The sequence below is a fragment of the Oncorhynchus mykiss genome, chromosome 5 (genome assembly GCF_057628025.1).
Source record: "Oncorhynchus mykiss isolate SJ-2025 chromosome 5, ASM5762802v1, whole genome shotgun sequence".
Taxonomy (NCBI): domain Eukaryota; kingdom Metazoa; phylum Chordata; class Actinopteri; order Salmoniformes; family Salmonidae; genus Oncorhynchus; species Oncorhynchus mykiss.
In genome coordinates this window covers 22,715,773-22,742,772 of record NC_143026.1, presented here as the reverse complement: position 1 = coordinate 22,742,772, position 27,000 = coordinate 22,715,773, and the positions used below count along the sequence as shown (strand labels likewise).

The 27,000-nt window shown below is 43.8% G+C and overlaps 1 protein-coding gene across 1 annotated transcript in view; it reads left to right on the top strand.

The window, feature by feature from the left end:
* Nucleotides 1-27,000, top strand: part of LOC110522825 (GDNF family receptor alpha-2-like) — a 79,573-nt gene that overhangs the window by 39,180 nt on the left and 13,393 nt on the right. The window contains exons 4-5 of the mRNA XM_036977061.2: nucleotides 1,595-1,788; nucleotides 1,897-2,084. Coding sequence (XP_036832956.1) covers nucleotides 1,595-1,788; nucleotides 1,897-2,084 — 382 coding nt within the window. The remainder of the gene's footprint in view (nucleotides 1-1,594; nucleotides 1,789-1,896; nucleotides 2,085-27,000) is intronic.

The following is a 27,000-nucleotide window of genomic DNA, read 5'->3' as shown; positions in this document are numbered from 1 at the left end:
ATAAAAGTAAAAAATATAGTCAAAATAAACAAAAAATAAGTTTAACCGACACTTAAAAGGAACATTGTTACATCCAATGCCTGTTTGCCTGAGACTGGTGCCACGCAAGTGTTTGTATGCGCGTACACATGCATACACACAGACACACACAGACATAAATACATGTAAATAGTGCCAGTTGAACCTTGCTGTTTAGATATTTGTTGTTCTTGATGTTGTTTGTTTTTGCATTGTTGTTTTCTGCTCTTGTTTTCTTTTGTTTTTTACTTCTTTCTCTTTTGTTCGTTTTGTTGGTTGTTGGCTCATTGGGTGGGTGGTGGTTTTGTGTGTGGGGGGTGGAGATGGGAGGGGTTGGGGGTGGAGGGGGATGGTTTTTTCAGGGGGGGAGCTATGGGGGTGTCTTGGATGGTTGAGGGGCAGCTCTTGAGGGAAACTGTGGGGGGATCTTGGATGGTTGGTGGCCTGGCAGTTGGGAGCTTGGGCCGGTGGTCGAGAGGTCGCCGGTTCGGGTCCCCGATTCGACTGGGTGGGGGATCTGTCCATGTGCCCTTGTGCGGGGCGCTTGACCCTGGTTGCTCCTGTGGATCGATCTGGATGGGAGTGTCTGGCGGATGACTGAATGTAATGTAAATGTTGAGCGGCTTCACTACAGGTAGATAGTATGTAAAAAAATATATAAAAAAACTGTACTTGACATTCATTCATAATATGTTGAATTCCAAAGGGAAGCTATGAGATCTTGTTGCTATTAGAAGTGTAGGAGGTTGCTGAGGGTTGAACAGCTCATATTAATGTCTGAAATGGCGTGGATACCCATGTGTTTGATACGTTTACATTTGACATTTTAGTCATTTAGCAGACGCTCTTATCCAGATGGAGTTAAAGTTAGTGCATTCATCTTAAGATAGCTAGGTGGGACAACCACATATCACAGGCATAGTAAGTACATTTTTCCTCAGTAACGTAGCTACTGTATGAGTACAGTCAGAGTTAGAAGGAGGTGGGGGGGTCAAATACAAGTGCAGGTTGTGTTTATTTTTTTATTCTGTTTTTTTATTCCATTCCAGACATTACTATGAGCCCGTCCTCCCCAATTAAGGTGCCAACGGCCGCTTGTGATTAGAAGTCTAATATAGGATGTGAAGTATGAAACAATAATGCTAATATAATATGCGTTCCCACTACAATAAACTCTGTCACCGATGATGAGAATTAGGTCTTGATCTTTACAACATTTACATTTCTCCTCCCAATGCACTTAAACTGTGTGTGAGTGTGTGTGTATGTGTATGTGTGTGTGTGTGTGTGTGTGTGTGTGTGTGTGTGTGCGCGTGCGTGAGTGTGTGTGTGTGTGTGTGCGTGCGTGCGTGCGTGTGTGTGCGTGCGTGCGTGTGTGTGCGTGCGTGTTTCTGTTGTAGCTTCATTAAACAGATAATATAGTGAGTTTATATTTAGCTACAGTCATATTAGATGTTAGTGATGTGTAACAAGACAAACACTGGGGTTACACAGTGTGTCTGTGTCTGTTAACTTTTTGTGCTCATCATTTTCTCTCTCTCGCTACCTCTCTTTCTCTATCCAACCCATCTCCCAGACTCTTCTCTGTCCAAGGCCAGCCCATGTTCGGAGCCAGGGAAACCCTGTAACCCATGTCTCGATGCAGCCAAGGCTTGCAACCTCAATGAAACCTGCAAGAGACAACGCTCCAATTACATCGCTATCTGCAACAAGCTCTCTCAGCCCTCACTGGCCAACCAGGAGCCTTGCAGCCGCAAACGATGTCACAAGGTGGTTGGACCTGCACAAATGACATCCTATTCCCTAGTAATACACTAATTCTGACCAGAGCCCCCTCACATGATGAATGAGAATAATTATATTATTTTGTGTTCTCAGGCGCTGCGTCAGTTCTTTGAGCGTGTGCAGTGGGAGCTGAGTTACCCCCTGTTGTTCTGCTCGTGTTCGGACCAGGCCTGTGCTGAGAGACGTAGACAGACCATTGTACCTGCCTGCTCCCACCAGGAGAAACACAGACCCTCCTGTCTAGAGCTACGACGCGCCTGCCGCTCCGATGCACTCTGCAGGTAAACAAACCCAGACAGACACACACAAAAACACATACACCTCTACAAAACGTACACTCAAGTGTACACATGGATTTGCACACGCATGCAAGAACATAATTCCAAACACACTCAAGTGTGCACACTCATTTATGCATGAACACACAAACAAACACATACACACCCGAGCACTGGGATCCCAATCTTTTGGCTGCCTCATGCATTTAATTTCCTTTCTGCCTCCTACATAATGTTAAAAAGAACCCAGTGATGTGTGGATCTGTTTGGATGGTTTTGTTTGGGTGGTTTTGTGTGTGTGTGTGTGTGTGTGTGTGTGTGTGTGTGTGTGTGTGTGTGTGTGTCTGTGTCTGTGTCTGTGTCTGTGTCTGTGTCTGTGTCTGTGTGTGTGTCTGTGTGTGTGTGTGTGTGTGTACTGACAGACTTTAAGGGTGATTTAAAAAATGAGAGCGCGAAAGAGAGTGGCCAAAGATGGACAGAGAAAGAAAAGAGAGAGAGGTAGAGAGATTAAGAGGATAGTTAGAATGGTAACGGGTGTAACTTGGGGCAACCTCTGAGTTGGATGCTAATTGCAACAGGCAGCCAGGAACTCATTAGCTATGCAAATATGGTAAATATGTAAATGAGCAGTCCCAATGAGGGACGACTAATTAAAGAGAACGTTTAGACAAAACAATCTAATTATAACCAAAAACAGACACAAACATACCCACGCACAACTACACACTAGACAACAACCCACCTACACACTCCTATCTCCTCTCCCTTCCTCTCTTCTACACTCCTCTCCTCATGTAAATATAGGTACAAGTTGTTTAAATGGGAGTTTAGGCTATTTCTGTCTACATTATGTTTTCAAGGTCAGCATTGTCAGTTATGTGTTTATATGTTATTATAATTACATGGTGTATTGTGTGTGTGTGTGTATTTGTGTGGATATGTGTGTGTATGTGTATTTTTTTTTCTGCCTCTGCTAATGTAGATATTATAATAAGGTGTCTCCCATGGGATTACTGTGGGTCTGCTTTACTGTGACTGACAAGTCAGGGTCAGCGAGAGAGAGGGGAAAAGAGCGAGAGGAATGAGAGCTGGGGAGGGTGAAAAAAAATAGGATAGAAGGAGAGTGGAGAGAGAGAGTGTAGAGAGAGGGGGGAGAGTCTATGTCCTCATTAGATATGCATGCACACCCCTTTAGCCAGCCAAGGTTATTAGCTTGGACACCAGAAAACAGCATGTAGCAGCTAACTGTCACGCTGTAAGTCCAACTTGTATTTCATTATGTGCCCAACTTTTTATTCAGTGTTACAGGTACAAAAAACAAAGCATACAACGATAACCCCAACCCATCAGCAAACATTCACTGTCTACTTGATAAGCATCTCCAGTGTAGATTTGGCCTTGTGTCTGAGGTTATTGTCCCCCTGAAAGGTGAATTAATCTCCCAGTGTCTGGTGGAAAGCAGACTGAACCATGTTGTCCACTAGGATTTTGACTGTGCTTACCTCCATTCCATTTATTTTCATCCTGAAAAACTCCTGAAAAAATACCCATAACATAATGCAGCCACCATTATGCTTGAAAATATGGAGTGGTACTCAGTAATGTGTTGTATTGGATTTGCCCCAAACAAAACACTTTGTCTTCAGGACAAAAATGTAATTGCTTGCCACATTTTTGCATTTTCACTCTGTCAATTAGCCTAGAATTGTGGAGTAATTACAAAGTTGTCATCCTCAGTTTCTCCAATCACAGCCACTTTGACATTATCTGGTATTGTGTGTTGGCCAGTGACAAAAAAAAATCTTAATTTTATAAATTTTAAATTCAGGCTGTAACACAACAAAATGTGGAACAAGTCAAGGGGTGTGAATACTTTCTGAAGGCACATAGTTTGTATATTATGGATCCCCATAATATCCTGTCAAGGCAGCAGCTACTTTTCCTGGAGTCCAGCAAAATGAAGGCAGTTATACAATTTAAAAAACATAACAACACATTCATACCAGATTTTACAACACATTAAGTGTGTCCTCTCACTCTACTACTACATATCTACAACATAAAATCCATGTGTACTGTATGTGTGTGTATAGTGCATATATTATTGTGTGTTTGAATGCATCTGTCTGTGCCTATGTTCGTGTTTCTTCACAGTCTCCGCTGTTCCATATGGTTTATTTTTATCCGTTTTTTTTTATAAAATCGTATTGCTTGCATGCGTTACTTGATGTGGAATAGAGTTTCATATAGTCATGGCTCTATATAATACTGTGTGCCTCCCATGGTCTGTTCAAGACTTGTGGACTGTGAAGAAACCTCTGGTGGTATGTCTTGATGGGTATGCATTGGTGTCCGAGATGTTTGCCAGTACTTCAAACAGACAGCTCAGTGCATTCAACATGTCAATACCTCTCACGAATACAATTAGTGATGAAGTGCATGTTATTAATGTTAGCTCTCTGTGTGCATCTAAAGGCCAGCCATGCTGCCCTGTTCTGAGCCAATTGCAATTTTTCTAATTCCCTCTTTGTGGCACCTGACCACATGACTGAACAGTAGTCCAGGTGCTACAAAACTAGGGCCTGTAGGACCTGCCTTGTTGATAGTGCTGTTAAGAAGGTAGAGCAGTGTTTTATTATGGACATACTTCTCCCCATCTTAGCTACTGTTGTATCAATATGTTTTGAACATGACAGTTGACCATGACAGTTGATACCATAACATCCTTGGTTAGTCCAAGCAGTTTAGTCATCTCAACTTGCTAAATTTTCACATTATTCATTACAAGATATAGTTGAGGTTTAGGGTTTTAGTGAATGATTTGTCCCAAATTCAATGCTTTTAGTTGTTTTTCCTTGCTACCAATTCCGAAACTAACTGCAGCTCTTTGTTAAGTGTTGCAGTCATTTAATTCGATGTAGTAGCTCACACATTTAATTAAAAAATTGTATCATTACTTTTTATTTTAGCCTACTTGGTAAATATTTTCTTCTTCTTGAAATGCCCTGTTGGTTAAGGGCTTGTAAGTAAGCATTTCACGGTAAAGTCTACACTTGTTGTATTTGGCACATGTGAAAAATAAAGTTTGATTTGATGTATAGTGTTGAGTCATCCGCATAAATAGCAACACTGGCTTTATTCAAAGCCAGTGGCATGTCATTAGTAAAGATTGAAAAAGTAAGGGGCATAGACAGCTGCCCTGGGGAATTCCTGATTCTATTGTGTTGGATAGGCTTCAATTAAATAACATCTTCTGCATTCTGTTAGACAGATAACTCTTTATCCACAATATAGCAGGGAGTGTAAAGCCATAACACATACGTTTTTCCAGCAGCAGACTTTGATCATAACAGCCCCCACAATCTTTTATCATAATTGGTTTGTATGTGTGGGGCTTTAGCTGAGTCAAGTATATTCGTCCAGGCCTCAAATTATCCTTGATTAGCGCTTTTCATTCTTGTTGTTGATAATGCTAATGTTATAACTTCTAATAGTAACTGTATCCACTAATTAAATGGGAGAGTGTACAGTGCTGTCTGTGAGCAGTAATCTTCTCTGATTGATTGAGAGATTCAAAGGGCTATCATTGTTAAGTAACATACTGTAATAGATGAAAAGCATTGAATATTTAAATATTCATGTACTTCAAAATGTATTTTGTATCTTTGCCACAGAAGCATTCAATTGCAGGGCACTGCCACATCATTTACCTGATTTAGGGGACACAGTGAACAGTTGGGAGTTGGGGCCAATTTCCCCATAATACGTTTTCTTGGTCTGTGAACAAACATAAAAGGTATAAATTAATGGTTTGGATTACGGGATACCATGGTCATATTTTTCCATATTCTGTTCCAGTTAAAGGGTTGTTAAGATTCAATTAGATCTGCAGACCATACTTTTTTAATGGCTAATTGTTCAGATTCAATTAGATCTGTGGACCATACTTTTTTAATGGCTAGCTCAGAATATGAGCCTTCCCAAAGCTGTTTATATATCATAGAGATTGGGAGCACAGATCATTTATTTATAAAACCCATCATAGGATGGTTTGGTAGTTGTGTCTCCCAAGGGACTCCATAGGGAAAAAATGTGGAATGTTCTCATACCATTAGTGTCCATGATATCGGTAAGGGTATGGATTCCACATTTGGACCATTGGGGGGATGCAAAAGACTACCCTCCGGATTACAAGGCATTATTGTAAAATATTGGGTTACGGGCATGCCATTTTGACTCCCAGTTACATTTTTGTTAAATGTTGTGCAAAATGGAAATTGTGTGAGCAATAATAGGACCAAAACGTAGTTAATTTTAAGAGATATATCAGAAGACCACCTCATCGAGGGCAAGAGGAGACACTATATTTCTCTCTATACTCAGCCAAGGGGCTGAAGAATTATGTCTAAACCAATTTAGGATTGGGCGAAATGCTAGTACCTGGAAATCGTGGAAATACATTTTATAGTTTGGTACGGATAGTCCTCCTATCTCTTTCCCTCTTTGTAAATGTGTTCATATTTGAAGGGCAGCTCTGAACAGTTGAAACTGGATATTAAAGAGCTGATTGACTCTCTGCTAGACACTAACAAAAGACCCATAATTTCTGGCCCTGTGCCCTATTTGAATCGTGGCATTGAACTCATTATCAGGAGTTACCTGTCTAACAGAACACAGAGGGTGTTCTTTAATGGAAGCCTCTCCAATATAATCTATGTAGAATCAGGAATTCCCCAGAGCAGCTGTCTGGGCCCTGTCTACTTTTTTCAATCTTTACTAACGACATGCTTTGAGTAAAGCCAGTGTGTCTATGTATGCTGATGACTCAACACTATACATGTTGACTACTACAGCAACTGAAATGACTGCAACACTTTTTGTGACTAGGGGGCAGTATTTTCATTTTTGGAAAAATAACGTTCCGTACTTAACGGGATATTTTGTCAGGACAAAATGCTAGAATATGCATATAATTGACAGCCTAGGATAGAAAACACTCCAAAGTTTCCAAAACTATAAAAATATTGTCTGTGAGTATAACAGAACTGATATTGCAGGCGAAAGCCTGATAAAAATCCAATCCGGAAGTGCCTCATGTTTTGAAAGCTCTGTGTTCCAATGCGTCCCTATTGAGCATTGAATGGACAATCAACCAGATAACTTTTTCTCCGTATTCCCCAAGGTGTCAACAGCATTGTGACGTAGTTTTCCGTATTTATGTTGAAGAATACCCGTAACCGGCTACATTGCGCAACTGGTCACCTGATGGCTCCCAGAGTGATTCTCGCGTAAAATACAGAGGTAGCCATTATTCCAATCGGTCCTACTGAAAAACCAATTGTCCCGGTGGATATATTACCGAATAGATATTTGAAAAACACCTTGAGGATTGATTATAAACAACGTTTGCCATGTTTCTGTCGATATTATGGAGCTAATTTGTAATATTTTTTGCCGTTTTTGTGACTGCAATTTCCGGGCGATTTCTCAGCCAAACGTGAAGAACAAACGGAGCTATTTCGCCTACAAAAAATAATATTTTTGGAAAAAAGGAACATTGGCTATCTAACTGGGAGTCTCGTGAGTGAAAACATCCGAAGCTCATCAAAGGTAAACAATTTAATTTGATTGCTTTTCTGATTTCCGTGACCAAGTTACCTGCTGCTAGCTGGACAAAATGCTATGCTAGGCTATTGATAAACTTACACAAATGCTTGTCTAGCTTTGGCTGTAAAGCATATTTTGAAAATCTGAGATGACAGGGTGATTAACAAAAGGCTGAGCTGTGTCTCAATATATTTCACTTGTGATTTTCATGAATAGGAATATTTTCTAGGAATATTTATGTCCGTTGCGTTATGCTAATTAGTGTCAGTCGATGATTACGCTCCCTCATGCTGGATGGGGAGTCACTAGAGGTTAACAAAGAGTTGCAGTTAGTTTCAGAGTGGGTGGCAAATAATAAGTTAGTCCTAAGTATTTCCAAGACTAAAAGCATTGTATTTTGGACAAATCATTCACTAAACCCTAAACCTCAGCTAAGTCTTGTAATAAATAATGTGGAAATTTGAGGTGACTAAACTGCTTGGAGTAACCTTTGATTGTAAACTGTCATGGTCAAAACATATTGATACAACAATAGCTAAGATGGGAAGAAGTATGTCCATAATAAAGCGCTGCTCTACAGGCCCTAGATTTGTCGCACCTGGACCAAGTCATGTGGTCAGGTGCCACAAAAGGGACCTCTGAAAATTACCAAAAAATGCAATTGGCTCAGAACAGGGCAGCACGGCTGGCTCTTAGATGTACACAGAGAGCTAATATTAATAATATGCATGTCAATCTCACCTGGCTCAAAGTGGAGGAGAGATTGACTTCATCACTACTTGTATTTATGAGAGGTGTTGACATGTTGAGTGCACCGAGCTCTCTGTTCGGACTACTGGCGCACAGCTCGGACACCCATGCATACCATACAAGACATGCCACAAGGGCTTGTAAGTAAGCATTTCACGGTAAAGTCTACACTTGTTGTATTCGGCGCATGTGGCAAATAACGTTTGATTTGATTTGAAGAGGTCTCTTCACAGTCCCCAAGTCCAGAAGAGACTATGGGAGGCACACAGTACTACATGGAGCCATGACTACATGGAACTCTATTCCACATCAAGTAACTGATGTAAGCAGTAAAATTAGATTAGAAAAACAGATAAAAATACACCTTATGGAACAGCAGGGACTGTGAACCAACACAAACATAGGCACAGACACATGCACACTCACACACACGATAACATTCACACTATACACACACTTACACATGGATTATGTACTGTAGATATGTCGTATTGGTGGAGTAGGAGCCTGAGGACACACAGTGTGTTGTGAAATCTGTGAATGTATTGTTTTAAAATTGTTTAAACTGCCTAAATTTGCTGGACTCCAGGAGGAGTAGCTGAGGCCTTGCCAGCAGCTAATGGGGATCCATAATAAATACAAATACAGTAATAATAACGAAGTACAATGTTCAGCAATCATAATAATAATAATAATCAGGGCCGACTCTATAGCCTTTTGGGGGCCCTCAGCGAGACTTGTTTGGGGGGCCGCCCACCAACCGGGCAAAATACATTTGTGGCCCCCCTCTTGTTGTTGGAGAGAAAAATGTTAGCTTTATTCAGTCAATTTGACCCCTTTTATAAACTAGTCAACACTTGCTATTCAGTTGTGCTATGTGAAACACGCAAAATAAAATAAATGAATGTGTCAGAAAACAATAATTAGGCTTAGTCGTGGATTTTGACTTATTGTTACCACTTACATTACATGGGACGTGCAAATTTATGCGCATCATGCTCTCTCTCCCTCCACTGTGTAAAGAAATTTGACTGCAACCAGAGATCTGTATTTTATGACAAGTTGTTCCTGTCTCCGCCCAATGGGAGTTACTGTCCCAAAGGCAGGAAGGCAGAGGCGACAAGCTTAGGTCCAATATACACCCATAGAAACGCATTGGGCATATTTTCAACAGATTTTCTCCTCTTCCTCTCTGCTGTGTTTCTATGTCATTGTCAGGACCCGGTTATGAACTTGAGTCTCCAGTGTGAGAAACAGTCACTTAGCAATCTGAGCCACTACTAGCCGGCAGAACCCAGAAGATGAGGCAGACACAGCAGTACTTGAGACGGTGTTTTAATAAAGTAAAAAGGAAAGTACTTCAGGCAAAAATATAAATCCACAACGTCAAAAGTAATTCCAAGACAAAAAGGTAATCCTCCAAGTGAAAAGGTAAATCCACAAGGTGGTAGGTACAGCAGGAAAAAAGCCTCAAAAGATAATCAAAAATAAATAATCGAGAACAAAAACAGAGTACCACAAGAGAGTCCAACTGGAGTAACAAACGTTCACAGCATGGCTGGGGCTGGGTGCTAACATTCAAACACAGAGCAAAGAACTGAGGAAAACTAAGGGTTTAAATACAATCAAGGGAAACGAGGCACAGATGCAAATAATAATCTGTAATCTGGTCAAAAAAGCACAATGGGGGCATCTAGTGGCCAAAACCGGAACAATCCTGGCCAAATCCTGACAGTCATCACTCGCTTTGTGACCGACAGGTGCCTATCCTATCAATAGTTCGCTAGAAATTTTAAATGAAAAGTAGCATAGTTAATATGAAGTGCAAAATGTAGCCGGCTGAAAATAAGCCGACGCTAATGGAAAACACTGATTACTACAAGTTTAGATAACTTGCTAAACTATCTTACCAATCTAAAAATTGTTAGCTGACATGACTAATGTATTGACTGTCAGTGACTGACTAAACAAGAGAAAAACTGCTGATGTACAAACAAATTTTGAACTTGCACCTTGTGTTTTCTACTATTATAACATTCAATAGTAACTTGAGACCCCTACTGAGTCTTGTCTTATACTGAGGGCAGCATCACAGCCATAGGCTAGGCTGTGTGATATCATAACTGACTATTATGCCAGTCAAACTGAGGTTAGCCTAAATCTGTCAGGACATCCCCTTGTATCAGGTATAGGTAAGACCCAGATGCAGACCACGTTGAAGAAACAATAGTTTAATATTTCAACAGGGGCAGGCGATAGACAGGTCAAGGCAGGCAGGGTCAGTAAACCAGAGGTGGGGCAATGGTACCGGATGGCAGGCAGGCTCAGGGTCAGGGTAAACCAGAGGTTAGTAATCCAGAGGGGGGAAAATGTACAGGTTGGCAGGCAGGCTCAGGCTCAGGGGCAGGCAGAGAGGTCAGGCAGGCGGGCTCAGAGTCAGGACAGGCAAGGGTCAGGCAAAGGTCAAAACCAGGAGGGTGAGAAAAAAGAGACTGGAAAAAGCAGGAGCTGAGACACAAAACCCTGGTTGACTCGAACAAACAGGACAAACTGGCAACAGACAAACAGAGAACACAGGTATAAATACACAGGGAATTATGGGGAAGATGGGCGACACCTGGAGGGGAGTAGAGACAATCACAAATACAGGTGAAACAGATTAGGCTGTGACACCTTGTGTGTTGGGCTTGATGTGCTTCTCGAATAAGTCTTGAGCCTCCTAGGCAGTGGACAACTTGTGTGTTGTATTCTTGAAGGTCAAGATTTGTTTTGCCAGGTGGATGAAGCCACATCTCAGGTTTAGCTTGCATAACTGGGATCTCATCTCATTGTAGGTCACCCTCTGGTTCAGCTGTTCGGCACTCAGGTCTGGGTAGATGCTGATCCTCTTCTCCGCATAGGTCAAAGCCCCTGATTTGATTTGTTTAGATTACGCTACAAGGCGAATAAATTGCAGTTTGACGTCAAAACTGTGGATTCGTACAATCCTGTACCAAGATCCGTTCCGGAGAGGACCTGTGCGGTGCGGATTTTTATCAGCAGGGATCAAGTTTTTCCTGCCCAAACAGTTCATAGAAAAGATTGCTCATGAAGGAAGTTGGGTTCCATACTTCCCCACCAGTTTCAAGTCCTGTGACCCGCACATTGAATTTAAGGGAATGATTTTTGAGTGATTCCGTTTCATTTTTTAAAGAATATTTCCCCTTCTAGCTTAGTTTGCGGTGTCTCCAGGTCATGTAGTCGCCCCTCGGTCACATTGGCTGCTGTCTCCAAAATGTTCACATTAGTTGAGTAGGTATCCGCTTTAGAAGTGAACTGTGCAAGACATTTATTTACCAGTCGAGAGCAGAGGTAATTTCCTCACGAACAATCTTTCGGATGGTAGCGGCCAACTCTTTCTGTTGTTGGGTGTTGAGAGCTGCCATCTTCCTACAGTTGAAATGTGAACGGACAGAATATGCCAGCTGCTGGAGCAAATATACTTACTTTTGTTCCTTGTAATACAGTGAACGGCCCACACCTTAATGTGATGTTATATGTTGACATTTATTTGAAAATAAGTCAGTTAATTCATAGTTGTTTTGCAAAGCCACGAGAAATCCATGTGTTTCAATGCATGCCACCAGAACCGGAACCACCAAACCTTTCCTGTCTGTCTTGTATTTCAACACAGTTCTCTTTTAGAATATGAACTCACACACACATGCACACACACACACACACATACTTACACACACACTCCGCCCCTTTGATTGTGGACTATAAATCAGACACCACATGCACCATCACAGCTCCTCCAAACCAATGGCACAGAGGTCAGTGTGTGTATGTGCCCATTTTAAAGGTTCCCGTAAAGCAATTCTCATCCATCCTCACACACATAAACCGATACCCACATACACACCCAAAAACACACAGGCATGCGCACACACACTCCCATGGAGTGACTTACCTCCATGAGAATGTCAACAGCACAGCATTCAGACTAGGGCTGGCCGATATGGCCTGAAGCTCATATCTAAAAAATGTTTAACTTATGAGCGATTCACAATACATATCTTGATTTTTTTCAATGTTTTCTCTAAATAAGCTTTGTTGTACAATTAAAGGTAAAATCCACAGCATTTAAAAAACAGTCAACTATAATGTAATGAAGTCAGAGCTTGTGTAATTATACCTAGGCTGAATATAGGCCTTCCACAACCATGAGACCCACTATTCATTATTTGATCAAAATAGTTGTACCTGCTCATTCTATAAAAATGCCGTTTTGTTAACAAATTTAACCAGGACCATGCATAATGCACATTCACTAATAATGGAGCAGGCATGAAAAAAAATGATCACCCGTCTCATAAACAATCTCTCAAGTACAAGCCCACGTGCTAGTGAGTAGCCAGCTAATATTTATATTTCAGGTTTAGCCAACTTGGATCTAGGTATAATTTCACAAGCGTTGAATTCAGCTAACAAGGTAGAAAAGTTGAATTGTTATGAACACAACATTCTGTCCGTCTCCAACTGTTTGAACAGCATGCTAGTCTGTCCACTTTGTTCACATGTTGAAATCAAGTGGCCTACCTTATTTCTCAGAATGACAACGAGTTGCCAATTCATTATATAATTGTTATATGCTTATTGCACATTAAAACACCAACTAAACAGCTAGTATACAGTTTGTATAAAGCTAATGTAAAGTATTCAGACCCCTTGACTTTTTCCATATTTTGTTACGTTAATGCCTTATTCTAAAATGAATTGACAATTTTTTTTCCCTTTATCAATGAAAAAACAAAAACAGGTATTCAGACCCTTTACTCAGTACTTTGTTGAAGAACCTTTGGCAGCAATTGCAGCATTGAGTATTCTTGAGTTTGACACTACAAGCTCGGCGCACCTTTTTACTGCTGCTCTTTATTTATTTATATTTTACATATTTTTTTACTTATCTATTTTTCTTAGAACTGCGTTGTTGGTTATGGAAGCATTTCACTGCTGTATTCGGCGTGTGACAAAAACAATTTGATTTGATTTGGGGATTTTCTCCCAATCTTCTCTGTAGATCCTCTCAATTTCTGTTGGTTGGATGGGGAGCATCTCTCCAGAGATGTTCGATGGGTTCAAGTACGGGCTCTGGCTGGGTCCACATCCAGGACATTTATAGACTTGTCCTGAAGCCACTCCTGTGTTGTCTTGGCTGTGTGCTTAGGGTCATTGTCCTGTTAGAAGGTGAACCTTCACCCCAGTCTGAGGTCCTGAGTGTTCTGGAGCAGGGTTTTATCAAGGATTTCTCCGTTCAACTGTCCCATGATCCTGACTAGTCTCCCAGTCCCTGCCGCTGAAAAACAAACCCACAGTATGATGCTGCCTACACCATGCTTCACCGTAGGGATGGTCCCAGGTTTTCTCCAGACGTGACACTTGATTCAGGCCAAAGAGTTCAATCTTGGTTTCATTACACTTTAGAATCTTGTTCCTCATGGTCTGAGAGTCTTAGGTGCCTTTTGGCCAATTCCAAGCGGGCTTTCATGTGTCTTTTACTGAGGAGTGGCTTCCGTCTGGTCAATCTTCCATAATGGCCTGATTGGTGGAGTGCTGCAGAGATGCTTGTGCCAAGCTTGTAGCGTCATACCCAAGAAGACTAGAGGCTGTAATTGCTGCTAAAGGTGCTTCAACAAAGTACTGATAAAGGGTGTGAATACTCATGTAAATATAATATTTCAATTTTTTATTTTTTTTGCAAAAAAAATAAAAAATGTTTTTGCTTTGTCGTTATGGGGTGAGATGAGAAGAAAACAAATAATTTCATCCATTTTATAATAAAGCTGTAACGTAACAAAATGTGGAAAAACTTTATTTTACACATGCGGCGAATACAACAAGTGTAGACTTTACAGGGAAATGCTTACTTACAAGCCCTTAACCAACAGTGCAGTTCAAGAAGAAGAAAAAATGTACCAAGTAGACTAAAATAAAAAGTAATAATAAAAAGTAACACAATAAGAATAAGAATAATGAGGATATATACAGGGGGCACCGTTACCGAGTCAGTGTGCGGGGATACAGGCTTGTTGAGGTAAGCTGTACATGTAGGTGGGGGCGAAGTGACTATGCATAGGTAACAAACAAACAGCGAGTAGCAACGTATACACAAGGGAGGGGGTGGTCAGTCAACGTAAATGTATGACTTGTTCAGCAGTCTTATGTCTTGGGGGTAGAAGCTGTTGAAGAGCCTTTTGGTCCTAGACTTGTCACTCCGGTACCGCTTGCCATGCGGTAGCAGACAAAAAGGTCTATAAATTGGGTGACTGGAGTCTCCGACAATTTGATGGGCTTTCCTCAGACACCTCCTATTATGCAGATCCTGGATAACTGGAAGCTTGGCCCCAGTGATGTACTGTGCCGTTCGCACCACCCTCTGTAGCGTCTTAAGGTCAGATGCTTAGCAGTTGCCATACCAGGCAGTGATGCAACCGGTCAGGATTATATCGATGGTGCAGCTGTATAACATTTTGAGGATCTGGGAACAAATGCCAAATCTTTTCAGTCTCCTGAGGGAGAAAAGGTTTTGTCGTGCCCTCTTCACAACTGACTTGGTATGTTTGGACTACGATAGTTTGTTGGTGATGTGGACACCAAGGAACTTGAAACTCTCGACCCGCTCCACTACAACCCCGTCGATGTTAATGGGGGCCTGTTCGGCTGTCACGTAGCTAGGAGTGGTGGGTGCGGAGTCAGGCGCAGAGAGCAGAGGTTTAGGGAAAAACTGTATTTATTCCGATAAGTATGGTCACGCCAAAAACAACAGGCAAAATAATGACTGACCCAAACAGGACACCAAACAGTCTGAAAAATAACAACAGGCGAAATAATGACCGACCCAAACAGGACACCAAACAGTCTGAACAATAACAAAACACAACCATCCACAAACAGAACAGAGAACAAGCCTGCACAAAAGCAGACGGGCATGGAAGGCTTAAATAGCCCTGAAACAAATCCCAAACAAGAAACAAGTGAAACCAATACAGACATAACCAACAGAAAAAGAAAAGGGAAGCGGTGGCAGCTAGTAGACCGGTGACGACGACCGCCAAGCGCCGCCCGAACAGGAAGAGGAGCCACCTTCGGTGGAAGTCGTGACATCGGCCTGCCTTTTCTTGTAGTCCACTATCATCTCCTTTGTCTTGCTAACATTTAGGGAGATGTTGTTGTCCTGGCATCACACTGACAGTTCTTTGACCTCCTCCCTATAGGCTGTCTCATTGTTGTCGGTGATCAGGCCTACACTGTTGTGTCGTCAGCAAACTTAATGATGGTGTTGGAGTCATGTTTGACCACACAGTCATGGGTGAACAGGGAATACAGGAGGGGACTAAGCACACACCCCTGAGGGGCCCCAGTGTTAAGGATCAGCGTGGCAGATGTGTTGTTGCCTACTTTCACCACCTGGGGGAAGCCGTCAGGAAGTCCAGGATCCAGTTGCAGAGGGAGGGGTTTAGTCCCGGGGTCCTTAGCTTAGGGATGAGCTTCGTGGGCACTATGGTGTTAAACGCTGAGCTGTAGTCAATTAACAGCATTCTCACATACAGTTGAAGTCGGAAGTTGACGTACACTCAATTAGTATTTGGTAGCATTGCCTTTAAATTGTTTAACTTGGGTCAAATGTTTCGGGTAGCCTTCCACAAGCTTCCCATGATAAGTTGGGTGAACTTTGGCCCATTCCTCCTGACAGAGCTGGTGTAACTGAATCAGGTTTGTAGGCCTCCTTGCTCCCACACACTTTTTCAGTTCTGCCCACAAATTTTCTATAGGATTGAGGTCAGGGCTTTGTGATGGCCACTCCAATACCTTGATTTTGTTGTTCTTAAGCCATGTTGCCACAACTTTGGAAGTATGCTTGGGGTCATTGTCAATTCGGAAGACCCATTTGCGACCAAGCTTTAACTTTAACTGATGTCTTGAGATATTGCTTCAATATATACATATCATTTTTCTTACTCGTGATACCATCTATTTTGTGAAATGCACCAGTCCCTCCTGCAGCAAAGCACCCCCACAACATGATGCTGCCACCCCCGTGCTTCACGGTTGGGATGGTGTTCTTCGGCTTGCAAGCATCATTATGGCCAAACAGTTCTATTTTTGTTTCATCAGACCAGAGGACATTTCTCCAAAAAGTACGATCTTTGTCCACATGTGCAGTGCAAACTGTAGTCTGGCTTTTTTATGGCGGTTTTGGAGCAGTGGTTCTTCCTTGCTGAGCAGCCTTTCAGGTTATGTCGATATACGACTCGTTTTACTGTGGATATAGATACTTTTTTACCTGTTTCCTCCAGCATATTCACATGGTCCTTTGCTGTTGTTCTGGGATTGCTTTGCACTTTCCGCACCAAAGTACGTTCTTCTCTCGGAGACAGAACGCGTCTCCTTTCTGAGTGGTATGACGGTTACATGGTCTCATGGTGTTTATACTTGCGTACTATTGTTTGTACAGATGGACGTGGTACCTTCAGGCGTTTGGAATCTGTTCACATGGTTTTGTTCACATCGGCTACCAAAAGTGTTATCACACAATCATCCAGAACAGCTGGTGCTCTCGTGCATGCTTCAGTGTTACTTGCCTCAAAGCGAGCATAAAAGGCATTTAGCTCGTCTGGTAGGCTTGCGTCACTGGGCAGCTCGTGTCTGGGTTTCCCTTTGTTGTCCGTAATAGTTTTCAAGCCCTGCCACATCTGACAAGCGTCAAAGCCAGTGTAGTAGGATTCAATCTTAATCCTGTATTGACGCTTTGGTTGTTTGATGGTTCGTCTGAGGGCATAGCGGGATTTCTTATAAGCGTCTGGATTAGTCTCCTGCTCCTTGAAAGCGGCAGCTCTAGCCTTTAGTTCGATGCAGATGTAAAAGGGTCTGAATACTTTCCGAATACACTGTACGTACGCACACACACAAACACACACTGTAATAATATTCTTGTCACACATTTTCCTTAGGAGGCTTGTGCTCATACACTACTCTGGTACTGCTGATAACCACATGACATACCACACACACACACAAACACACACGCAATTACTCCCTACAGGAGACATAAACATGCACGCACACACACTTTCACTGCAATTACACTCAACAGGACAATGAAAGAGAGCAAAAGAGTGTGATAGGATACATAGAGAGATAGCGGTTCCACGCCAGGGTAGCCCAAAATGTTTTTGGTATCTCGGATTGTTCTGGTAATTCTCACATTCAGGCTTCATTTGGAGGAAGGATGTTTGACATGCTTTTTACATTTCTTTTTAAATTATGGGGAGAAAATCATGATGTAAATTGCCAATTTAGGCTCTTTTAAAGAGTATACTCTCTCTCTCTCTCTCTCTCTCTCTCTCTCTCTGCCTCAAAAGAGGCACATAGGTTTAAAAGAGCCTAAATTGGCAATTTACTAGATTATATGTGTCATGTATTGTCATGTTGTGTCTTGTTTCTGTCCTTTCCCTTCACCCTGTCTCCCTCTGCTGGTCGTTTTTAGGTTACCTTTTCTCCCCCTCTTTCCCCCAGCTGTTCCTTGTCTCCTCCTAACTACCTCGTCACCCCTTTTCCCACCTGTTCCCTTTTTCCCTCTGATTAGTCCTCTATATCTCTCTCTGTTTCTGCTCCTGTCTTTGTCGGATTCTTGTTTGTGTTGTTCATGCCTGAACCAGACTATCGTCATGTTTGCTGCAACCTTGTCCTGTCCTGTCGGAACCTGCCGGTCCATCTGAGCCTACGTTTTGTTTTGTTATTAAAGAAGCTCTGTTTACGTTAATTCGCTTTTGGGTCCTCATTCACGCACCGTAACAGAAGAATCCGACCAAGAATGGACCCAGCGACTTCGGATCCTCTCCACTCAGCCGTCGAGATCCAGGGAGCGATGCTAGGCAGACACGAGCAGGAATTGTCTGCTGCTCGACATGCCGTTGAGACCCTGGCCACCCAAGTCTCCAACCTCACAGAACAGGTTCACCATCTCCGCCTCGATCCACCGGCCACTTCCAGGGCTTTCGAATCTCCGGAGCCCAGAATCAATAACCCGCCGTGTTACTCTGGGGAGCCCACTGAATGCCGCTCGTTCCTCACCCAGTGTGATATTGTGTTTTCTCTCCAGCCCAACACTTACTCCAGGAGCACTGCTCGTGTCGCCTACGTCATATCTCTCCTTACTGGACGGGCTCGTGAGTGGGGCACGGCAATCTGGGAGGCAAGGGCTGAGTGTACTAACCAGTATCAGGACTTTAAGGAGGAGATGATACGGGTTTTTGATCGATCTGTTTTTGGGAGGAGGCTTCCAGGGCCCTGTCTTCCCTATGTCAAGGTAATCGATCCATAACAGACTACTCTATTGAGTTTCGCACTCTTGCTGCCTCCAGTGGCTGGAACGAGCCGGCTTTGCTCGCTCGTTTTCTGGAGGGTCTCCGCGCAGAGGTAAAGGATGAGATTCTCTCCCGGGAGGTTCCTTCCAGCGTGGATTCCTTGATTGAACTCGCTATTCGCATTGAGCGACGGGTTGATCTTCGTCACCGAGCTCGTGGAAAGGAGCTCGCGTTCTCCGTTGCCCCCCTCTCCGCATCACTACCATCTTCCTCTGCCGGCTCGGGTGCTGAGCCTATGCAGCTGGGAGGTATCCGCATCTCGACTAAGGAGAGGGAACGGAGAATCACCAACCGCCTCTGTCTCTATTGCGGTTCTGCTGGTCATTTTGTCACTTCATGTCCAGTAAAAGCCAGAGCTCATCAGTAAGCGGAGGGTTACTGGTGAGCGCTACTACTCCTGTCTCTCCTTCAAGATCCTGCACTACCTTGTCGGTCCATCTACGCTGGACCGGTTCGTCAGCTTCCTGCAGTGCCTTAATAGACTCTGGGGCGGAGGGCTGTTTTATGGACAAGACCTGGGCTCGGGAACATGACATTCCTCTCAGACAGTTAAGGGAGTCCACGGCCTTGTTCGCCCTGGATGGTAGTCCTCTCCCCAGGATTCAGCGTGAGACGCTACCTTTAACCCTCACTGTTTCTGGTAATCATAGCGAAACCATTTCTTTTTTAATTTTTCGTTCACCTTTTACACCTGTTGTTTTGGGCCATCCCTGGCTAGTTTGTCATAATCCTTCCATTAATTGGTCTAGTAATTCTATCCTCTCCTGGAACGTCTCTTGTCATGTGAAATGTTTAATGTCTGCTATCCCTCCTGTTTCCTCTGTCTCTTCTTCACAGGAGGAGCCTGGTGATTTGACAGGGGTGCCGGAGGAATATCACGATCTGCGCACGGTGTTCAGTCGGTCCAGGGCCACCTCTCTTCCTCCACACCGGTCGTATGATTGTAGTATTGATCTCCTTCCGGGAACCACTCCCCCCCGGGGTAGACTATACTCTCTGTCGGCTCCCGAACGTAAGGCTCTCGAAGATTATTTGTCTGTAGCTCTTGCCGCCGGTACCATAGTCCCCTCCTCCTCTCCCGCCGGAGCGGGGTTTTTTTTTGTTAAGAAGAAGGACGGGTCCCTGCGCCCCTGCATAGATTATCGAGGGCTGAATGACATAACAGTGAAGAATCGTTATCCGCTTCCTCTTATGTCTTCAGCCTTCGAGATCCTGCAGGGAGCCAGATTTTTCACTAAGTTGGACCTTCGTAACGCTTACCATCTCGTGCGCATCAGGGAGGGGGACGAGTGGAAGACGGCGTTTAACACTCCGTTAGGGCACTTTGAATACCGGGTTCTTCCTTTCGGCCTCGCTAACGCTCCAGCTGTCTTTCAGGCATTAGTCAATGATGTCCTGAGAGACATGCTGAACATCTTTGTTTTCGTTTACCTTGACGATATCCTGATTTTTTCACCGTCACTCCAGATTCATGTTCAGCACGTTCGACGTGTCCTCCAGCGCCTTTTAGAGAATTGTCTTTTTGTGAAGGCTGAGAAGTGCTCTTTTCATGCCTCCTCCGTCACATTTCTCGGTTCTGTTATTTCCGCTGAAGGCATTAAGATGGATCCCGCTAAGGTCCAAGCTGTCATTGATTGGCCTGTCCCTAGGTCACGCGTCGAGCTGCAGCGCTTTCTCGGCTTCGCAAATTTCTATCGTCGTTTCATCCGTAATTTCGGTCAGGTGGCAGCCCCTCTCACAGCCCTTACTTCTGTCAAGACGTGCTTTAAGTGATCCGTTTCCGCCCAGGGAGCTTTTGACCTCCTCAAGAATCGTTTTACATCCGCACCTATCCTTGTTACACCTGACGTCACTAGACAGTTCGTTGTCGAGGTTGACGCGTCAGAGGTGGGCGTGGGAGCCATTCTTTCTCAGCGCTCCCTCTCTGACGACAAGGTCCACCCTTGCGCGTATTTTTCTCATCGCCTGTCGCCGTCGGAACGTAACTATGATGTGGGAAACCGCGAACTGCTCGCCATCCGCTTAGCCCTAGGCGAATGGCGACAGTGGTTGGAGGGGGCGACCGTTCCTTTTGTCGTTTGGACTGACCATAGGAACCTTGAGTACATCCGTTCTGCCAAACGACTTAATGCGCGTCAGGCGCGCTGGGCGCTGTTTTTCGCTCGTTTCGAGTTCGTGATTTCTTATCGTCCGGGCTCTAAGAACACCAAGCCTGATGCTTTATCTCGTCTCTTCAGTTCTTCAGTAGCCTCCACTGACCCCGAGGGGATTCTCCCTGAGGGGCGTGTTGTCGGGTTGACTGTCTGGGGAATTGAGAGGCAGGTAAAGCAAGCACTCACTCAGACTCCGTCGCCGCGCGCTTGTCCTAGGAACCTCTTTTCGTTCCCGTTCCTACTCGTCTGGCCGTTCTTCAGTGGGCTCACTCTGCCAAGTTAGCCGGCCACCCTGGCGTTCGGGGTACGCTTGCTTCCATTCGCCAGCGTTTTTGGTGGCCCACCCGGGAGCATGACACGCGTCGCTTCGTGGCTGCTTGTTCGGTCTGCGCGCAGACTAAGTCCGGTAACTCCCCTCCTGCCGGCCGTCTCAGGCCGCTTCCCATTCCCTCTCGACCGTGGTCTCACATCGCCTTAGATTTTGTCACCGGACTGCCTTCGTCAGCGGGGAAGACTGTTATTCTTACGGTTGTCGACAGGTTCTCTAAGGCGGCTCATTTTATTCCCCTTGCTAAGCTTCCTTCTGCTAAAGAGACGGCACAAATCATCATCGAGAATGTTTTCAGAATTCATGGCCTTCCGTCAGACGTCGTTTCGGACAGAGGTCCGCAATTCACGTCTCAATTTTGGAGGGAGTTTTGCCGTTTGATTGGGGCTTCCGTCAGTCTCTCTTCCGGCTTTCACCCCCAGTCTAACGGTCAAGCAGAACGGGCCAATCAGACTATTGGTCGCATCTTACGCAGTCTTTCTTTTCGCAACCCTGCGTCTTGGTCAGAACAGCTCCCCTGGGCAGAATACGCCCACAACTCGCTTCCTTCATCTGCGACCGGGCTATCTCCTTTTCAGAGTAGCCTCGGGTACCAGCCTCCGCTGTTCTCATCTCAGTTCGCCGAGTCCAGCGTCCCCTCCGCTCAGGCTTTTGTCCAACGTTGCGAGCGCACCTGGAAGAGGGTCAGGTCTGCACTTTGCCGTTATAGGGCGCAGACTGTGAGAGCTGCTAATAAGCGTAGAACTAAGAGTCCTAGATATTGTCGCGGTCAGAGAGTTTGGCTCTCCACTCAGAACCTTCCCCTTAAGACCACTTCTCGCAAGTTGACCCCGCGGTTCATTGGTCCGTTCCGTATTTCTCGGATCATTAATCCTGTCGCAGTTCGACTTCTTCTTCCGCGATATCTTCGTCGCGTCCACCCGGTCTTCCATGTCTCCTGTGTCAAGCCCGTTCTTCGCGCCCCCGCTCGTCTTCCCCCCCCCCCCCCCATCCTTGTCGAGGGCGCACCCATCTACAGGGTCCGTAGGATTTTGGACATGCGTCCTCGGGGCCGTGGTCATCAGTACCTAGTAGATTGGGAGGGGTACGGTCCTGAGGAGAGGAGTTGGGTTCCCTCTCGGGACGTGCTGGACCGTGCGCTGATCGATGATTTCCTCCGTTGCCGCCAGGTTTCCTCCTCGAGTGCGCCAGGAGGCGCTCGGTGAGTGGGGGGGTACTGTCATGTATTGTCATGTTGTGTCTTGTTTCTGTCCTTTCCCTTCACCCTGTCTCCCTCTGCTGGTCGTTTTTAGGTTACCTTTTCTCCCCCTCTTTCCCCCAGCTGTTCCTTGTCTCCTCCTAACTACCTCGTCACCCCTTTTCCCACCTGTTCCCTTTTTCCCTCTGATTAGTCCTCTATATCTCTCTCTGTTTCTGCTCCTGTCTTTGTCGGATTCTTGTTTGTGTTGTTCATGCCTGAACCAGACTATCGTCATGTTTGCTGCAACCTTGTCCTGTCCTGTCGGAACCTGCCGGTCCATCTGAGCCTACGTTTTGTTTTGTTATTAAAGAAGCTCTGTTTACGTTAATTCGCTTTTGGGTCCTCATTCACGCACCGTAACAATATGTGTCATTTAGCTTGCTTCATCAGAGTTAAGGCTTCTGGAAAGAGCTAGACATTGTCCTTGTAAAGTTGTCAGTCCGACTAACTTTACTGTCATCACCTCTAAAGATGGCATGCAAATCAAACAATATTTGGATATTGCTATCCATCTACTTTATCCCCTGAAGATTTGCTTGTTAACTAGCCATATTGACGTGATCTGTTATTAGCTAGCTAGTTAAATTGACGTGGTCCATCAATCAATGTAACCTATCATGTCTTTCAGCAGCAATCATGTTTAAACACTCTTAAAAACAATGTTGAAAAGGTGATAATGTTTGCTAACTTTGCTAGGTAGGCCTACGTTGTTGGAGGAACAAGTACATTAAGTCTACTTACCAACATGTTTAACCAACTGAACAAGGTTGATTTGATTTGATTTTACATTTTCGAATGGTAGTTAACATTATTAGCTAACAGTATATCGGCAAATGCGCCATTCTGCTGCTTGACAGGCAGAGCCCACAGAGGATTGGAAATTACATGACCAATTGATGTTTACTGATCATGAAAAGCATGCAGCTACTTGCTGTTAAACTCTGATGATAGCGAGCTAAATGTGCGCAATTATTTTGCATGGAGTAATCCGAAATGTGTAGTTCTGACTGCTTTTCAAGATGAGATGATCTGTCTCCCCTTGCTCTTCATCTGCTTCCTCAAAACGCAAATATATTTTATCCAGGTGTATTGCCCTTTAACGTTCAACTAAGAAACATATTGTAGTTTTAATGAACAGCTTGCTTGTGCTAGGCATGTATTATCGATACCACATACGAGACCGTGCAAGTGGTTTGTTTACGGGTAAGCTAGACTATAGCACTGACACCTTGTGGTGATAATGTTGAACTGCATATAATTACAACAGGATGATACATAACATGAAGCAAACAAATTGCAACTTTGTTTCAAGCAACATGTATTTTGAAATTAAATGAAATTAACCTTAAAATATTCCTTTCTGCACACCCTCGTGATATTTGCTAATAATGACTCTCTCCTGTGCAAGTCATCCTTAAAATGGAAATGACATAATTTAGCAAAATGAAATCTTAATAAAACACTTTAAAAAAAAATATCTGACAAGTGAGCACTTACTGTATATATAGTCATTTTCACGGTTTCATACATTCTTAGAATGTTTGGGAATTATGTATACTGAGGCATTTGTGAAAAGTCGATAGCAATATAGAGTGGGAACATGGCTGTGTGTTTGGACAATTAATAGACACTGCAGTAAATAAAACCTAAGAAAAAAAAAACATATGTCTCGTCCAGGACTGGAGTCTACGCAGATCGGTGCACCATAGCCAACCAGAGCTACAGTAGGCCTTTATGCAAAGGAGCTCTTTGTTACACAGGCCTTCCATCATTCATTTTGAACTGGATACAGAATGTCAATCTTCTTACATTTGGGAACTTTACAGTCATATTGATCAAACAACCATGAAAAGGTAGGCTCTCCCTCAGTTATGCACATCAACAACAACAAGATCAACAACTAATGCTAGCAAGAGTAAGATGAGGTAAAATCTAACCTAGGAACATTAGATAAACCCTGTCTAACTTTTTCAGCTAGTTGGCCGTTAAAATTGCACTAATAAAATTGTAGCCTACTCGTCCTTCTGCAACTTGCATGCAATCAAGCACCCAGCTAACTGGCTAAAGTTGGCTAGCTCGCTAGCTAGCTACTTCCAGACACAAATAAGAGAACTGAACTCACTCTGACCATTTTACTCACCCTAACAGAGCTGGTTAGCTAGGCTGTTTACATGTTATCTAGCAGCTGGCTAGCTAACGTTAGGCTCCGTGTATTTAGCTTGCTACATAAATAGATATGCTAGCCTATTAGCCATGCTATGACTGACTTGTGATCATTTACCTTGCTAGTTTGATTGTATTGAGATTCCCAGCCTTAGTTACAGTCATCTGTTTGTGACCAAAATATTGAGTCATTGAAACTGAAACAGTGCATCCCGAATGGAGGCAGCAAACAATGTATCAAGCCCACTGTGATTTATAACCTGATAGCAATGTTTTTTGGACTACCAAGAACTATTGAATTATATTAATCATGCATTGAGCTGCATCCAACTATTCTACCAACAATGCCTTAGTGTACGTCATGTAATGTTGAGTCAAATAGAACCTATTTTTTTTAAACGTCTTATAAAGTTGGTTTTGTAGCATAAACTGAAAATGTGATATTTTTGACTGATATTAATATGTCTGTTTGTTTCATATCTGCAAAGTAGTTCAAAGGCTGTCAGTTCCACTTTAAGGCCTACCTCCATTACAAGGGTAAGGCTTGCACTCATCCATTTTAATGAAGGGATGTAGCTGTAGAAGTCAGATCTGGTATCCTTCAACATGGTTAGCCTCGTTAATTGTCTAATAAAAAAGAAAAACCCACACACGCGTTATTAGCAAATGATTCCCACATACGTATGTTCTCAGATGTGTGAATGGTTTTCCTATTTCTAATAATATGATTTCAAATGCAGAAAACATCTCAACAAAATGTAAACAATTTGCTAATCCTGTTTTAGTATAGAAATTAAAATCCATATGTACAAGTGCATTGGACATCCCCACAAGGCCAATACTAATCCCATCATACAGTATGTCTGCATTGGGCATTCATGCCATAAATAATTTCACATCAGTTGTAAGCAATGGAACCAAAAGGGTAGAGCACGGATAGTGGAGGCCAGAAAAAAATCCCCTGGAGAGTGACCATTGTGAAGGGTCATTTTTACGTGGGCTGCAAAGTCGCCATGTAATGTATGAGTTCCGTTTCTGTATGGCTGATCGGGCCAGGGTGCAAACCATAATCAAATGACACTTGTAGCTAGCATGCCAACCACTGGAGAAGGAGGACAGTGAGTGTAGCAGAATGAAGCAAATCAGCACAATATTGCAGGAGGGGATCCTCCCGCAGCTGAGATGCTTACGGTATTCAAGTATAGGTACATTTATAATAGAAAGGAGACACTAATTCAAGTATAAGGGGGATGACATCACATCACAGTTGCTACTAGAACTCACCTCTACTAGTCACACCCCTTTCACCTCCCACTACACTGACAGTATAAATCAGCCCCTGACTGTTTGATCTGAGTCAATGTAGCAGAATGAAATACCCACAAAATGAATTCTGTGTGTGCTAGATTGACTCAGTTCACACAGTACACTCTGCTGGCTGCTGAGATTGATGAGGAAAAGGAGGTGGTCAGTTAATGTAGCAGAGGGGTGAGTGTGCTGAGGATGATGAAGAGAAGGAGGACGTCATTGAGTGTAGCAGAGGGGTGTGTGTACTAGCACATGAGCTAGTTTCAAGCAGACAACCATAGTTCCTGTGCCCAAGGAAGCGAAGGTAACCTGCCTAAATTATTACCGCCCTGTAGCACTCATGTTGGTAGCCATGAAGTGCTTTGAAAGGCTGGTCATCCCGGATACCCTACACCCACTCCAATTCGCATACCACCCCAACAGATCTACAGATGATGCAATCTCAATCGCACGCCACACTGCTCTTTCCCACCAGGACAAAAGGAATACCTATGTGAGAATGCTGTTCATTGACTACAGCTCAGCGTTTAACACCATAGTGTCCACAAAGCTCATCACTAAACTAAGGACCCGGGGATTAAACACCTCCCTCTGCAACTGGATCCTGACGGGTCGCCCCCAGGTGAAAAGGGTAGGCAACAACACATCTGCCACGCTGATCCTTAACACTGGGGCCCCTCAGGGGTGCGTGCTTAGTTCCCTTTTGTACTCCCTGTTCACCCATGACTGCGTGGCTAAACATGACTCCAACACCATCATTAAGTTTTCTGACGACACAAAAGTAGTAGGCCTGATCACCGACAACGATGAGACAGCCTATAGGGAGGAGGTCAGTGTGGTGCCAGGACAACAACTTCTCCCTCAATGTGAGCAAGACAAAGGAGCTGATCGTGGACTACAGGAAAAGGTTGGCCGAACAGGCCCCTATTAACAACGATGTGGCTGTAGTGGAGTGGGTCGA